A 15,140-nucleotide genomic window follows, 5' to 3' on the forward strand; every position below is an offset into this window, starting at 1 on the left:
AGGTCTTACAGCTAATGGGCCCGTGGTGCTGAAGGTACAAGTGCAGCACAGAGGTCGGACTAGACAGATGGACAGTCCCACTAGGTCCCCCAAACTCAGGAGGAAGTAGCACCAGTACCTCTTTCCATTTTTATGCAGACTTTATGAGCAAATAATACACTGGCATCATTAAACCTCATACCATCCTACAACACACACTACAAGCATCAATAAAACCGCCCAAAGTTTGGCTCGTTTGCTAACACAGAAAGGTTTGTGCAGCAAAATTCCTGAAATTGTAGGAAAACACAAATCCTTCTCAGTTTATACTTGTATCATATTTGCAATGTTATTTTCATAATTGTAGCAGCTCAGGTTTTGGGAAGGGTAGTTCAGATCTTCAACCACGCAAAGTCTTTAATTCTTCACTGAGAAGCAAACCCACAGATGTGCTTAGGCATGTATGTTTAACATCTTCTGCCCACGGCCACACTTGCTGCTCCTAAAATATTTTGTTGAAACGGTATCACTTTCCTTTTCTGCGTATACTGCACCAATTTGGCTAAAAACATGAAGCTTATAAATAGGAACATGGGGTTTCCAATGTGAATAAACACTTCAATTTAGATGTATTAAAACCTACTCAGTTTTGTGAGATGGGACTAAAACAATTCATGTCTTTCAGACAAGACTGAAAACAATGTGTATTCCCCCATTTGACTAGCATAGGTTAAAGACAAAAGGCTTTAGAAAAGATTTGCTGTAGAAAAGATTCTGCATATTTCACCAAGAAGTTTGTTTTTCAAACAAACTAGGCTTTCCTTGAGTAGTGATGGTTATGAAATAAAAGTCTCTGAAAACAATTGTATTGAAGTGATCTCAACAGAGAGTTGTTTAAATCCTCAGGTCTTTCAGGTGTTGATGAAGTTGAAAACAAATTAAATGTTGATATTTGGTCTTTCCTAATATGAAAGACCAAAAAAGTACTTTTTTCTCAAACTCCCAGAAGCAAAGCTGGAGTTACAGCGTGCATTGCATCCACATGATCTTATGTTTTCCTCTAAACAATTTAATGAAAGGGAGCTAATCTCAAAATGGTTTCTGTCAAGTGCCTGCACATCATTTTCAAATTTCAAAATACAGTGGATTAACATCCACAGATGGGTTAAAAAAACCCCAAACCTGTCTCTGGAATAATAGAGATATTGATACCACAATAAAAGAGCACTAAAATTTTATTAGTGTTTGATGATTTAAAATATAACTACACTTTTGAACAGCAACAATTATCTAAAGACTGCTTTTACCTAAAGAATGTTTGCTATAGATATTTGACAGGCATTCTGAAAGGCACAAAAGTGTAACAAGTTTCTACACACATGGGCATTTTACTTGATGGCAGTTAGCTCACTCATAACCTGCCTGTCCAGAGAATTTTCCTTCCACTAAAACAAAATCTGAGACTGAACACATAGTTACAAGTGGATCACAAGCAGCAGCAGAGAGCAGATCAAAAAGTGCCTGCATGTACACAAAGAAAATAGACATTTTAAATAAAAATCATAAAAACATTACAAACACTTTTTTAATTATAATTTTCCTAATCAGAATTTCTTTTATGTTAATGCAGGGATAACATTTTTCCATGGCACTATATGTCTAAGATGTCTTTATCTCACTGGTGATCCTCCATTTTACAGAAGGGAAAACCGAGCCAATGAAGGCATGGAAATTACCATAGCTGCAAAAAACGCAGGTAACAAAGGATGAAATTTGAACTCAGGTTTCTGCTTTCCTATTCATTGAACCCCGAAGACTCTGAAAAATATACATTCCAGTGCACTTCCACAACAGCAAGAGTGTTCAACCACATCACATGTTACTTGTGTGAGCCTGGCACGTTAAAATCATTAGTGGCTACTAACAGATACATGGTGTGAAACTGGATTGCTCTTGGTAACAAAACTAATTCTGATTCTACTGATCACAACCACACACTACAGCAGTAGTAGCTCTGTCTCCTTGGCAAGGACAAACCTAGATTAATCTCAAAGCGTACAGAGAAACTTTAGATGAGACTGCTTTGCTTCTTTCCTTGCACTCGGTTTCTGTGAGACCACTCAATGCTTGTAAGAGTGATATAAATTACTGAAAACTTTTGATGATTTCAAGTTAATATCCTAAGGATTTGCCAGAGGAAAGACAAAAAATTATGTAGATATCTAGAAATAAATCTACAGTTTACTGGATCAAGAGCAAAACAGCAGCAAGGAAATACATCACCTGTTCAGAAAGAAACTACTGATCTAATATTTGAAGGAAAAAACCCACCAAGAACTTTAACCTCTCCTGAAGCCGTTCAAACAGAAATGGAATTAATAACTGTAATGGACAGTTCACTGCCCTGTTTAATGCAATTCTATTGCACTGTCATCTATGTAATGCTGATACACACATCAGCCATTTTCACTGCAACATGAATCAGAGCTGAAATGAAAAGAGAACTGGTTTGAGAATATGCATTACCAGAAATGCCTGAATAATCTTTAGCCACCCCAGCCTCCACAGCCTTACCGGAATGTCAAAAGTTTCTTGTGTGTCATCCAGCATCTGAATTTTGATAGAGACAAGTTTTCCAGGAGGTGTCATAGGTGGTTTCTGTCCATGCTCCAAAGTACTGATCCCAGCATTTTCCTGAGCTCCTAAGCGGGATCCTGCTGTTGGTCTCTGCTCAGTTTCACCCATGTTTAGGGAAATGCGTTTCTTATATCTGATAAAAGAATAAGGGCAAAGAAGACCATATCAGTCATAAAGATGATTTGCACGTAAACATCATGGTATATATGCTTACAGGTAGTAAACTGTATGACCATTAACAGAAAGTAAGAGCCATCACAATTTTTTCTTAATGTTTCATATGAAGACAAGAAAATCAGGCAAACTTTATACTTTTCAAAATACACAGGCTAATCACCTCCTGGGGGGGGTAAGGCTGATGGACAGGCTATGGTACTGCACAAGGGAAAATTATTCCTTCTCTCCTGGAAAAGTAAACAAGACCACACTGGAAATAGAGCACAAGAGAACCCAGATTTCAATTAATTATGTAAATTTAGGCTGTTATCACCCCCAGACAGGATTCCCAGAGAAGGTAGGAAGGTGAGAAGAGCAGGTGGGACAACTTGGCACTCGCTGACCATCATTCCCTCTTGGCTACATCAGCACTTTTTCCTTCCAGCCTTCTCTGGCCCTTTGTGGATGCCACCTTGATAAGGGTCTGTGAGGCAGGAAAGCCAGCAGGCACAAGATGACACCGATCGTACAAGTGAGGACCAGAGCTGCTCTAGACCTGGAGCCTGGCCTGATCCCAATGCTGAGCCAAGAACTGTGAGGACACACAACTGGGAAGGCCAGAAAAAAAAAAGCCAAAACTGATTGGGAAATTCTTCATTATTGGCACAACTTTGAACCTTATTTTTTAATTCAAGCACCGTTAGTTTTACTTGTTCCATGTTACACATCACACTAGAATTTTATTTCACTTTTCCTACCCTGCTTTTTGACACTCCAGTTGGGTTCCTGATGAAACCCACTTCTACTGTCCATTTATCTTTCTTGGTAAATGCATTTTCATTCTGCATGACTTTTATACAGTGGTCCATGGCCAAAATATGTAGCACACAGATGGGCGCAAATGGAAATGTAACTTTCCAGCTGAAAAGAGGCATAAGAAGAGTACTGCCAATCACTGCCTGGCTTTACCTCTGAGGTTACAATTACTGAGAAGCCTATAGGGGGGAGAAAAAAAGGAAATACAAGACAGCCTATGAATTTGTGAATGCATCACCAGTTCTACAGGATACTATAAGGAACAGTTACAGGTATTAAGATACCAGTCCCCACCATAAGGATGGAATAAAAACAGCCCTGTCTTTGGCAGGATACACTGTTTACTACACATTACTCTTCCATGTCCTGACTAATTTGTTTCCACTGGTTTTTCACACAGCAAATACCTAGGTGTAGAAAATTTTAAAGCAACACTTGGATTAAAAGAAATGTTAGCTGAGGAGGAAGGAAATTAAAAATTATGGATCCCACATTTCTAAATATCAGCTCCATAGGCACAAGTGAAGAAGAAAAAAATATAGACAAACTTTTGCAACAATTCAGCACTAACCTGCCCATCAAGGTCAGAGAGATACCAATGAAACCTACCCAAGTCCATGCCAACCACTACCAGAAAGGCAGATTTTTCCTCAGTTATCACTGCAATCTAAAAATCTATGAAGAGTCAATTATATGATCTTATTCTTTAAAAAATAATTAAATTAAATCTTCTTACAAGACAAGCAGTGCCAACAAGAAACCTGCAGTTGGAGGCAGGAATTCCAGAAGAAAATACACCAAGCTCTCCATAGAAAGACCCCAGGCCCCTTTGCAAATAGATCTCTTTTTCCTGTGTGTGGAGTACACAGGATCATCTAAAAAGGTAGCACAGGAACCCAGCCTAAAAGAGCACAAAGATTCTGATCCGAATAAGAGCTCTTCTGAAGTCACCACACACCCCAGACAGACCAAGAGGGCAGACAGGACCTCTACAACTGCTGTGTTACTAAAGAAGTTTTTGGCTGTGTTCTTTCCATTAAATCATAAATCATAAATACAGGAATCAATCCAGTCAGTTCAAGTTAAATAATTAAATGCCATTAAATAATCCATGCAAGGAATTATTACAGACTTTGAATCTTTCTATAAATGTTCTTCTGACTGGAAGATACAGTGGCCCACACACAGAATCAGACAGGCCAATAAACCTAATGAAACACATAAAACCCACTCAAATTTTAGGAGCCAAAAAAATCATGGAGGAAAGGATAAAACAAGCAGAATCACTCCATATATACAGCTGAGAGATTTTTTATTAGCAGTAAGTTAGTAATACAGAAATTCTTGTTTTACATATATATATAGAACCATTTGGTTATAAACACACACTTTCATTTGGAAGCAAAGATCTAAGAACTATTGGCTACTCTGATCACAGGCATCTACTACTTGGAAAATTAAAAGAAGACCTTTCATTTTTTAACCTATATGCCTTAACATCAGCATGCTACACTGGAAGTTATTTAGGGTTTTTTTCTGCATGACACTAGTCTCACTGTGCTGCTTTCATAACATCAGCATAATATTTTTACTATACCTTTATGTAAGAAGCCTTAAAAAATTACCCTCTCTGAAATAACACTGAGCATCAGTCAAGCTGTATACCTTTATCACTGTGATGGAGGGGACAGTGAACTAAGGTCACAGAACACAATAGAAGGGTATTAAACAATGAGCAAATCTGAGGGGATTAGGATGTCTAATGTCTGTCACAATGAGGAGATGGATCAGGTTTGGACAAACGATAGAGAAATTCAAAGACACTCTAGTAGAAAAACGACAGTAAATTGGGAAAGGTATTAATCAAGAAGAAAGAGCAGCAGACACCAAATTCTAGCATATGCAGCTCTAAGAACAACATATGTGGAGACAGACAACCAATACAGGAGCAGAGCGTGGCAAACAAAAGAGGATTCAGCTGAACTCTGAAGATGAAGAGTTTCTGCCTGCTCTTTCTGACAGCTGTTGAACCCCAGGGCCCACATCAAGTCTATTTTTCCAGCTGCAGGTTTCACTGGTGTCAGTGCCCTTCTCAGTAGTGCTGTAGCAAAGTCCATTGCAGAGAAAGAACCTGTATCCCAACATGTGTGAGGGGAGAAGTTACTGAGCCAGCAGAGCTGCCCATGGGGGAGTCTCGTCCCTTCTGCTCCTTCCCAGCTCCCACCCACACAGTCCTGCCTGATGTTGAGCACTGACTCTCACCCTCCTCAGACTGAGCCACAGCACCTCTCTAACTCAAAAGAAAACAATTCAGTGTTTTGTTCTTGGCTGGGTTAGCAAATTAAATCAGCTCTCAGCAGGTGAGTTAAGCCCAGCCAGCTGCTGTCAGGCCACTGGGCTGACTCAAGTTTTCTCTACTTACAGCACCTGGAAAAAAAACAAAACAAAACAAAAACCAACCAACCAAACAAAAAAACACACCCAAAACCCCCCTACAACTGCCATTAGATAGATTAGGAGATGTTGTTTTCTTCTAATCACACATTAATAACACTTTTATACAGATACTAAATGTTTGGATTAAAAATTTAAATTCTGTATATACTTATGTAGTAGCTGGACAAAGGCCACAATGTGGTTCAGCATAAAGACACCTTAGTTCTCCACGTTCAAAGCACACACATTTTATAGCATCGGAAAGGTTCTGGCCAATTAAAATTTCCACATATTTTTCTTTGCCAGGATGAAAAAAGTATCAAACTTACTTAGTCTAAAAGGGAGCTGTGAGTACAAACAGCACTTGTTGGAGATGGGGAGGGGAAGAGAGGCGGGAATAAAGCGCTACAAAAATTACAAAACACTGAGGAAAATAAAGCACTATGTTGGAATAGATGCCACTCTGATCCCTCACCTGCCCTGCTCTTTAGGTCAGACCAGGGCTCAATTTGATGCAAAAGGCTCCCAAAGGCTGAAGACTCCTGTTATGGGAAAGAATGGTACCACGTACCACAGCCCTTTCCACTTCTTTTGCTCTCCTGTACGACACATTTCCACAGCATGAAACAGAAGGAAGCACAGTGCTCAGTACACTCCTCTTAAAGGTGGGGAAGCCTGAGGCACAGTGGGATGGTGTGAGCATAGCCCTACCAAAAGCACACAGCAGACCTCTACACCTTCAGTAAGAGAAAATTCTGTACATGCAGCATAAATTGTCAGTGATGCTGCCTTTTCATTAGTACATCAAAATTACCATAAAAATGAAATCAAGTATTTTGAACCCATATTAAAAAACAGTAATAACATAAGAAGGCAGCAGGACCAGGAAGACTGAATCTAAAATTCATTCTGAAATGATGGGAAGCAGACAGAAGGCCAATAGAGTTCAGGTTTTTATACTGCGAAGCATTATCCTGCCTAATTTCTGCAAGTCCCTGGTAGAACGGCACAAAGCAAATAAGATGACTAAAAAAATTTAAATAATTCATGTAAATCACAGAATCATGGAATATCCAGTCTTGGAAGGGACCTAAAAGGATCAGTGAAGTCCAACTTATAATTTCTTTGATAAAACCCAGCATTTTTGTGGAAGCAAAGAAATAGAAAAAGCTCTTAATGGAAAAAAATAGCTCAAGCTTGAAGGGCAGTAGTACAGACACAGGTGCTGGGTGTCTGTGTCTCTGTTTGCACCCAGCAGACTGACTCAAGACTCTAAAGGAAACCTTGCAGCTGAAGGGATTTGTGTTCAGTTTCTTGTCTGCCCCTTCTGCTCACGTCCACAATACTCAGCTAGAGAAGGAAGGCAATAAAACTTCTGTTTTTCTGTACCATTAGACTGTCCTCTAGCTCAAAATGAAAAAAGTTAACATTGTAAGCAATGCCTTCATGAAGTCAGAAGTAGAGAAGCTCAAGGTGAGGTATGGTCAAGATCAGCAAGAAGATAGGTCATGTCTAGTCCCCTGTACAGTCAGGAGAAAAGGGGATGGATGGTGAAGTTCTTAGCCAGGCTTAATTTCTAAACACAGATTTATCTTTTTTTTTTTCTTTTTCCTGTCCCTAAAGATGCAGAAAATTAACCTTGAAAAACATGCCTGCTCAAGAAGACACCATGGCTACCTACCAAAAATTAGACAAGACTTGCAGAAGCAAGTCTTAGAATGAGATTTTTCAGTATTCTGCAGACTTCCTAAAGTCTGCAGCAATAAGAAATTCCTTCAGCTATGCAAGACTATCTCTAAAAGAATAAAATTCATCACCTGTACTGATAATGAAGAGAGCCCACAAAGTTGCCTATCTTGGTCAGACTCTTAAAACCTCAAAATAACACTCTCTTATCCCTTGACCCAGTTTCTGTGGGATGGTTATGCAGCTGGACAGACTAAGTGCTCAGGTTTGTAAAGCCATAGAGTACACTTAGTTAATACCAAACAAGCTAGAGCCTGAAATTGATGTCAAATTCAGGGACCTGAGCAGTAACACAAACCTTTAAAAACTCAAACTATTCAGTATGCCAATAATGTGGCCTGAAGTCCAGAATAATGAGCATTTATGACTGTACAGGATAAAAAACACCTCTTGCAAGCCTGTCAGTACAGCATTCAGAGTGCCCACATTCATTTCTGGCTTTAGGGCCATTCAGCTTCCAACTGGAGCTCATTTATCTTCATTGCATGCAGGTCCTGAAACTGTCTGCAATTCTGTGGCACTAGCAGCTGTCCCAGATTCCAATTCTTCTGCCAGATGTCAGCAAGGAACAGTCCCATCCTGCACAAATTTGATGTGTGCTATCTTTTTTCCGCAGCCACACACCTGTCAGTAGGTCTATCAACAAGTGCAGTGATAGATAAATCCATGCTTCTCCAATTGCCTCTGAGAAAATCCTCATCCCTTAAACACAAATACAGATTGCTCTGTGAATTAAGCCAATCTGCTCTACAAATACTTTATTTCAACCCACAACATTACAATTACTTTTGATGGCCATCAGTGATATTGAACAAGTCAGCAGACATATTGATTCACTTTGTGTTACGTTTCTGGGCAATGCTGCATTAGTAACTGATTGCAGGCAAGAAACATTCCTTCTTCCTTGCATCTCACACAAGCAAGCAAAGCCACTGTACACATGTAAGTGAGCAATTAAGCAAGCAAAACTTCTTACACTCACCCTCTCAGAGGAACTCCTCGGAAACCTCTTCATACAAGTTACTCTTTGGACTGATTGTGACTGTTTCTCAGCCTCTGGAGACTTGTCTTTGCTTTGTTCTTCACTACCCCTACCTGGCACCCCCTGTACCACGTCATTTACTTCAATCAGGAATGCCAACATCATATTCAAACCAACACAGCCAATTTTAAAGTTTTTAATTCAGGTTTTAAATCAGCCAACTTGAAGGTACTGTACAAACAGGTAATTCTGGCTACTCCTGAAGGAAAATTAGTGTTTCATCTGCTAAGCCAAGGGGATGATTAGCTCCAATTGCTCAATTAGTGACTCTCACCCAACAACTATGTTTTCCCTTCATATCCAAAGGCACAGTCTGAGCAAAACAGGGATCCTGTGGAGCCATGAACCCCTTAATAGACCAGAGGGAGGTATTTCCACACAAATGCTTCATTTGTTATTAGACAAGTTAAAATTTGAGTTAAATATTGCCCACTTGCTTTGCACTTACTGCATCACCATTTAACTACCCTGTATGTGTTTAAAACATACTTATACAAGAAGTTCAACACTGTTTTGCATTGAAAATATTTCCCTGACACCCTCCTAATTGGACAAGACCACACCTTTTCTACAAAATTTCTGCTTTATCTCAGGCCAGGGGGAGGATATTTCTTCCTCACTGTGAAACTCTCAAACCTGCTTTCTGAGATGGTTTTCAACCCATTGACAAAACTGCCTGCTTAAGAAATTATGCTTAGGAGGAAGCTGCAAGCTACATATCATATACTTACACACTTGATTTTATTGACACCCCTTCTATTTTGCATAACCTGTCAATTCTGCCACTAAAACCTATGAAAAAGTAAAATTCAGCATGCTTGCACAAGTAACAAAATGTGATTTAAAAAAAATTCATGGAGGGGAAAAAATATTAAGAGTAAAGAGTACATGAAATACACGCCGAAGTCACACAGCTAATCCTTCACTGATGATAAAATGTGCCATAGAAGTGAGAAAGTACATGTTATCATTTTATGAAGATGAAAAGCATTTTAAAGTTGAGGTATAAAAGCCTCACCATGTGGGCAAAATTCTATTTCACATTATGAACAGAAAGAAGCTTTAATGCCACATGGTAAAAGCTAGGAACATATATGGAGAGTCTAAGAAAACCTCTACTTCTTGTGTTTCCAACCAGCAGTTTCCTGATTAACCAGGTCATCACCTGAGCCCACAGTTTGTCAGTAGAAAACACAAGCAAAGTGGGTGAGAACTTGAAGCAGTTTGGTGGCTCAATAGCGGTACAAATCAATCCTGAAGCCATTAAATGCATTTTCCAAAACCCTTTCATGCCATCACTCAGCATAAATAAAGCTGTTGCACCAGCTGGCGTGCTCTGGGCTCATTCACCCATACAACACCTCATGTGAAAGCCAAGCCGAATGTGCTTATAGTAGAACAAAGTAATCTGATTTACTTCCAGATTTAACAGAATTCTGAAAGGGATCCAGCACCTCATACCCAGCTTCAAGCATAACGTAGATGTTTTCCCTGAAATAAAAACATGTCAAAAGAATAAATAACACACTACATTAATACTACTGTTCAGCAGTTGGGGGAAAATCTGATACAGTCCTGGTTTTGAGAAATAAAACAGCTCAGGGGAAATGTTACTTCTCTGAACCCACTATGAGTATACAGTAGAGGTATTCACACTGCCTAAATGCAATCCAGATCCTCCAGAGAACTGCTGAGCACCAGACTAATTCAGGCATTGAGTGACCCTTCCGAGCAGCTTCTCCCTGCCCTGAGCACACAGACCCCTAGCAGAAGACCAAAATGCCATGGTCAGTGTGCCTGGCCCCGCTCTCTCCTGCTGAGAGCCATCAGAGGTGTGACTGCAGGTACCCCCACACTTGTGCAGGCGTGCAGAAGCCCCGGAGCTGCAGCATGCACACACACTGTGCTCACTCGGGGGGTGGGCACCCCTATGGCCCAGCGGCTCCAAACCACAGAGGCAATGACATCAGTGCTCAGAACTGGGCAGCCACAGATGATGCCTATCCAAACATGTTAAATTGAGGCCATAATGGCCTTGACTAGTTTTCTTTAAGCCCAAAGTTTGAGATCAAACTCCCACAAAATTATTACATAGCTTGTGCACCAGGAAAAACGTACTTATGGCCAAAGTTCTACACTCAGTATATAACCCACTATAAAACCAGAAAAGAATTCCTGATGTTTGAAATATTTAAACGTCTGCTCCCAAAAGAGACTTTTTATAAGTTTGTAAAACTGCTTGTTATAACAGAATATACAATGATTGTTTTGTTTGGGTTTCTTAAATTAAGTCTTTTTATATAAGCCTTTATTATTCTTGACTGAGGAAATACCACTTAATAATGACATAGTACCAGCAAGAAATACTTATACCATGAAGAAAAATCTGCTTTATGTACTGCTGTTTAGAAAACAACTTAATATATTCACTTGCATCCTGCTGGGGTCATGATGTGTGACTGTATAATATTTACCCTAGAGTGTTTTAAAATTATGCCATTACTCTTCCTTCAAAAGTTCTTTCAAAAATTATTGCAAAACTTCAAACTTCCTTAGGTTCCTAACTAATTTCTCCTTGTGCAAATACTTCAATCAGTGAAAGACTCTACCTGTGCTAAGCATCACAGTCCAGACACTGCCTGTCCTATGACAGATCCCCTGATCTTTCAAGATAGGGTACTTTTGTGTCTTTAGAGAACTGATAACACTGTGTTTATTCTGTGAACAGCTATCAGAGGTACTGTGAGAGATACACAGACTGTTGCTACAGGTACATCCTCATTTTAAGTTTGGCTAAAATGTAAGTATTATATATGCTGCATGAAGACAGACTAGGGTGGGTTTTCACATAAGACAGATGTAGCTATATGAGGTGCTGCTGTGTCTGCAGAATAAACATCTTTTCCCACTGTAACTGGCTTCATAATGAAAACTGGCATAAGTAAGTCCAAAGCACATCACTCTAAGAGCAAGCTTTAGAAGCTGCACCTAGAGAAGGGCTTTCCTGTTCAACCACACCATTGTCTCTTTACCAACAAACCCGTTCCAGTACAGATTACATCCCTGCGGTTTCTTGTTACATCGCAAAACTAATTACTCACCTGCTTGGAGGTGTGAAAAAGCATTATCTGTGGAATCTGTACTTTCTACTACTAAAGGGGACAGTGGAAAACACTGATTCTCTTGTTCTACTCCCCTCCTTGCAGCATTGGGGAAAAGAGATAGCAGAAATAATGCCAAAGCAGCCCACCAATCTGCACTGACCTCGAAATGTCATTGGAAGCAATACTCCATAACAGCATTTACAGTCCAAGCAAGACAGAGAGGTGTAAGACTCAGATCCTTTTCTAAAATTCAGATATCAGGAGGTGGAAGCTGACAGTGAAAGATCAAGCAGAAAGAGGGACATAATAAATAATACATTTCAATTAATCCAACGTGAACGCTGCCTGGTAGATTTTAACAGGTCTTCTCACTCAATACCAGGCTCCTGGTAAAGCAGCACAGCAGAGGACACTGCTGTGCTGGGCAAAGCAGGCACACTGGGTATTAAATTGCTCTTCCTTCCCTTGGAGAACATCCTATACTCCTCATATTCCTTTCTTGGCTCCAGAGTCCCAAGTAACTTTAGATTATGCTGAACACGGAAATCAGTTTTTATCCCCATATCCGATGGTAGCGCACAGCGCATTCAGGGCAGGCAAAGACCTTTAGAGAGTCAATACCCAGGATTTGCCAGGAGGCTTTCCTTGCTGAGCTCGCTCCAGCGTCACACGCTTTCCCAGTGGACACCCAGTGACCGCCCACGGAGCGGGCGAGCACGCGTCCGCCTGGGAACAGAGGAGCCCAAGACTCCTTTCATTTCCATGGCTGCCCAACTGGAGCGGGTCCAGGCTCTGGAGCAGATCCAGGCCCTGCAGCAGAGGGAGCCCATCTTTCCTGTGCTGGCCGTGGCCGGGCCGCCGGCACCCGGGCAGCAAGGAAGCGAAGGGAGTGCATCTGGAGCGCAGCAGGGACGAACGCCAGACCTGAGGGAGACGAAGGAGCAGACTGGGACAAGCGCCCAAAACAGGAGGGAGAGCAAGTGCAACAGGCAGGGAAGGGAGCCAGGGATCTCTAGGCAGTGCACAAAACAAGGCAGGAAAAAGGAAAAAATTGACTAAACGCAAAACCAAAATTGGACAAGGATGGGGAAGGGGCACTCATTCAGGCAAGATGTCTGGTGTCTGACAATGACTCTGCAAGGGAGGTGAAACTGCAGGTGAAAGATAAGAGAATAAGAAGCCAAAACTGAAGAGGTGTCCCAAAAAGTGCACAAGGAATGTCCGGAAGGGCAAAACAAATGGGGGAGGAGGGAGGGAAGTATGTCACGTCTGACAGAAAATAGCTTATTTCCTTGGGCATGGACAATGACATCAGGTTTTATTCCTGACAGATTCCTCCGGATTGATTCCAAGCCTGTCAGAGGCCAAGAAGTATTTGGACAACATCCTCAGGAGGAACATGGTGTCATTCTCCGGGCTGGCCCATGCAGGGCCACGAGCTGGACTCAGTGACCCTTGTGGGTCCCTTCCAACTCAGGATATTCTATGATTCTATGATTTCCTTCCAGAGGTGGGACCAAAGTCAACCCTATCCTGTCTGTAGACAACAACTCACTCAGAGGTCTTCCCCTCTCAGGGTGAGAGCAGCGTAGAGGAGCACAGCTGTTTGCTGCCACTGCTGCTCATCTCTTACCCCAGTGCCAGAAATCCCCACTGAAGGGTGCAAAACCCTACAGCTGCTGTGGCAGCTATCATTTTCAAACAGAGCAGATTCTCATTTTCCTCTTTAGATAAAGGCATACTGCACAAGGAAGAGAAGAGAATCAGGAATTGTTTGCATTTAAGCATGTCATCAAACTACTAGTTACCCTTCTGTTCTTGCACACCATAACCTTTACCAATTTCCCTTCCTGGATCTGCCAAAGACCACCCTGCCTATTTCACTGCACAAGGAAGGCAGTGAGGATTTCTTTTTTACACCATCCCTAAGGTTTACTAACTCCTTGAACCTTACTGTTAAGACAGAATTATCTTCCTGTGCTTTCTGTAGAGGAGGCTGATTTACTCTTGAAAAGTACTTATTCTAACTTCATGATCGTTTGAGGAAGAGGCATCACAATATCCTTACTTCCTATATGGGGTATTACAGACAGAAAACCCAGGTGGCCAAGACATGTATATACTGGCTCCACTAGGAGTTTGGAGTCTAAATCCATTTATTGATTCAGGTCAAACAGAATGAAAAACCATTGCTCCTGTTTGTGTAAACCAAGATTCTTAGGGCCAAATTATGCTCCAAGTATTTCACAGCTTGCTTTAGACATGGCTGCAGTCTACATCCAGGAGCATAAGGGCTTCTGAAAATTAGCTCTTGCTAATTTTCTCAAGCTTACCAAGAGTTTAATCATTTTCTGTGTGTTTAAATCACTTCTAACTATGCAAGGAATTCTGTTGAGAACAGAGTGCAGTTCCTTAAAAGCAGGAGGCCATCACCATCTTGAGCCAGCCTTCCCTTTCAACATCTGCAAAAGGCAAGGAATGAGAGGTTTCTCACAGACACTGCAATAGACAACAGTGCCCTGAGGTAGGAGAACTGCCACCACACCCAACAAATTACACAGATTGTTATGTGGGGAAAATGCAACTAAATAATTACATTTGTGCTGTAAATCACAAAAAAGGGAGAGTTACATCTTTACATTATGAACTTCTGCTTTGCAATATTAATCATGTTCTTTAAACAGCATCTGATCTATAATGATATTCCAAGTATTAAGATGGGCTGACTTTTATGTGAACTTTAAAGAAAGCAAATCATATGACTGGCATTATCTTGAGAGTATCGGTATCCCTAAATTTATAAACAGTATCCCTAATTTTCATAACTCCTGAATATGAATATTTCAATTCCCACAAGGTGTACAAGTGAAGCCTCTGCCTTCAAATTACACCTCATTACCCAGACAAAATAAACAGTATAGGATTTGCTTTTGGCATTCCTTTTGCCTTGCCCCCAACTTCTCCACTCCCATAGATGCATCAGCAACCTGAGAGCTCCTCCAAATACCAGAGACATCCTCTGTCTCTGATTCCAGCCATCCACCACTCCCAGTCACACACACACACACATACACCCCAGTCTCTTCATCTTTCAGTGGAGGAGGCGAGTAGTCAAGCACATTTCAGGAGCATGCACACACAGAAGCTCTCCCATGTGGAGCACATTGGTGCCCAGTGAGCAGAGCAGGGAAGCAGCTAGAAGTGTTGGAGGGAATAAAAATGGG

At 41.0% G+C, this 15,140-nt stretch overlaps 1 protein-coding gene across 5 annotated transcripts in view; it reads right to left on the bottom strand.

The window, feature by feature from the left end:
- FARP1 (FERM, ARH/RhoGEF and pleckstrin domain protein 1) overlaps positions 1–15,140 on the bottom strand; it is a 201,745-nt gene that overhangs the window by 160,122 nt on the left and 26,483 nt on the right. For 4 of the 5 annotated variants that reach the window (XM_019006212.2, XM_015624602.3, XM_015624585.3 and 1 more), the window contains exon 2: positions 2,554–2,750. In XM_019006212.2, coding sequence (XP_018861757.1) covers positions 2,554–2,724 — 171 coding nt within the window. In that variant the 5' untranslated portion in view covers positions 2,725–2,750. The remainder of the gene's footprint in view (positions 1–2,553; positions 2,751–15,140) is intronic. The other variant, XM_015624593.3, reaches the window with a different exon arrangement.

This window comes from Parus major, chromosome 1 (assembly GCF_001522545.3).
Source record: "Parus major isolate Abel chromosome 1, Parus_major1.1, whole genome shotgun sequence".
Classification (NCBI taxonomy): Eukaryota; Metazoa; Chordata; class Aves; order Passeriformes; family Paridae; genus Parus; species Parus major.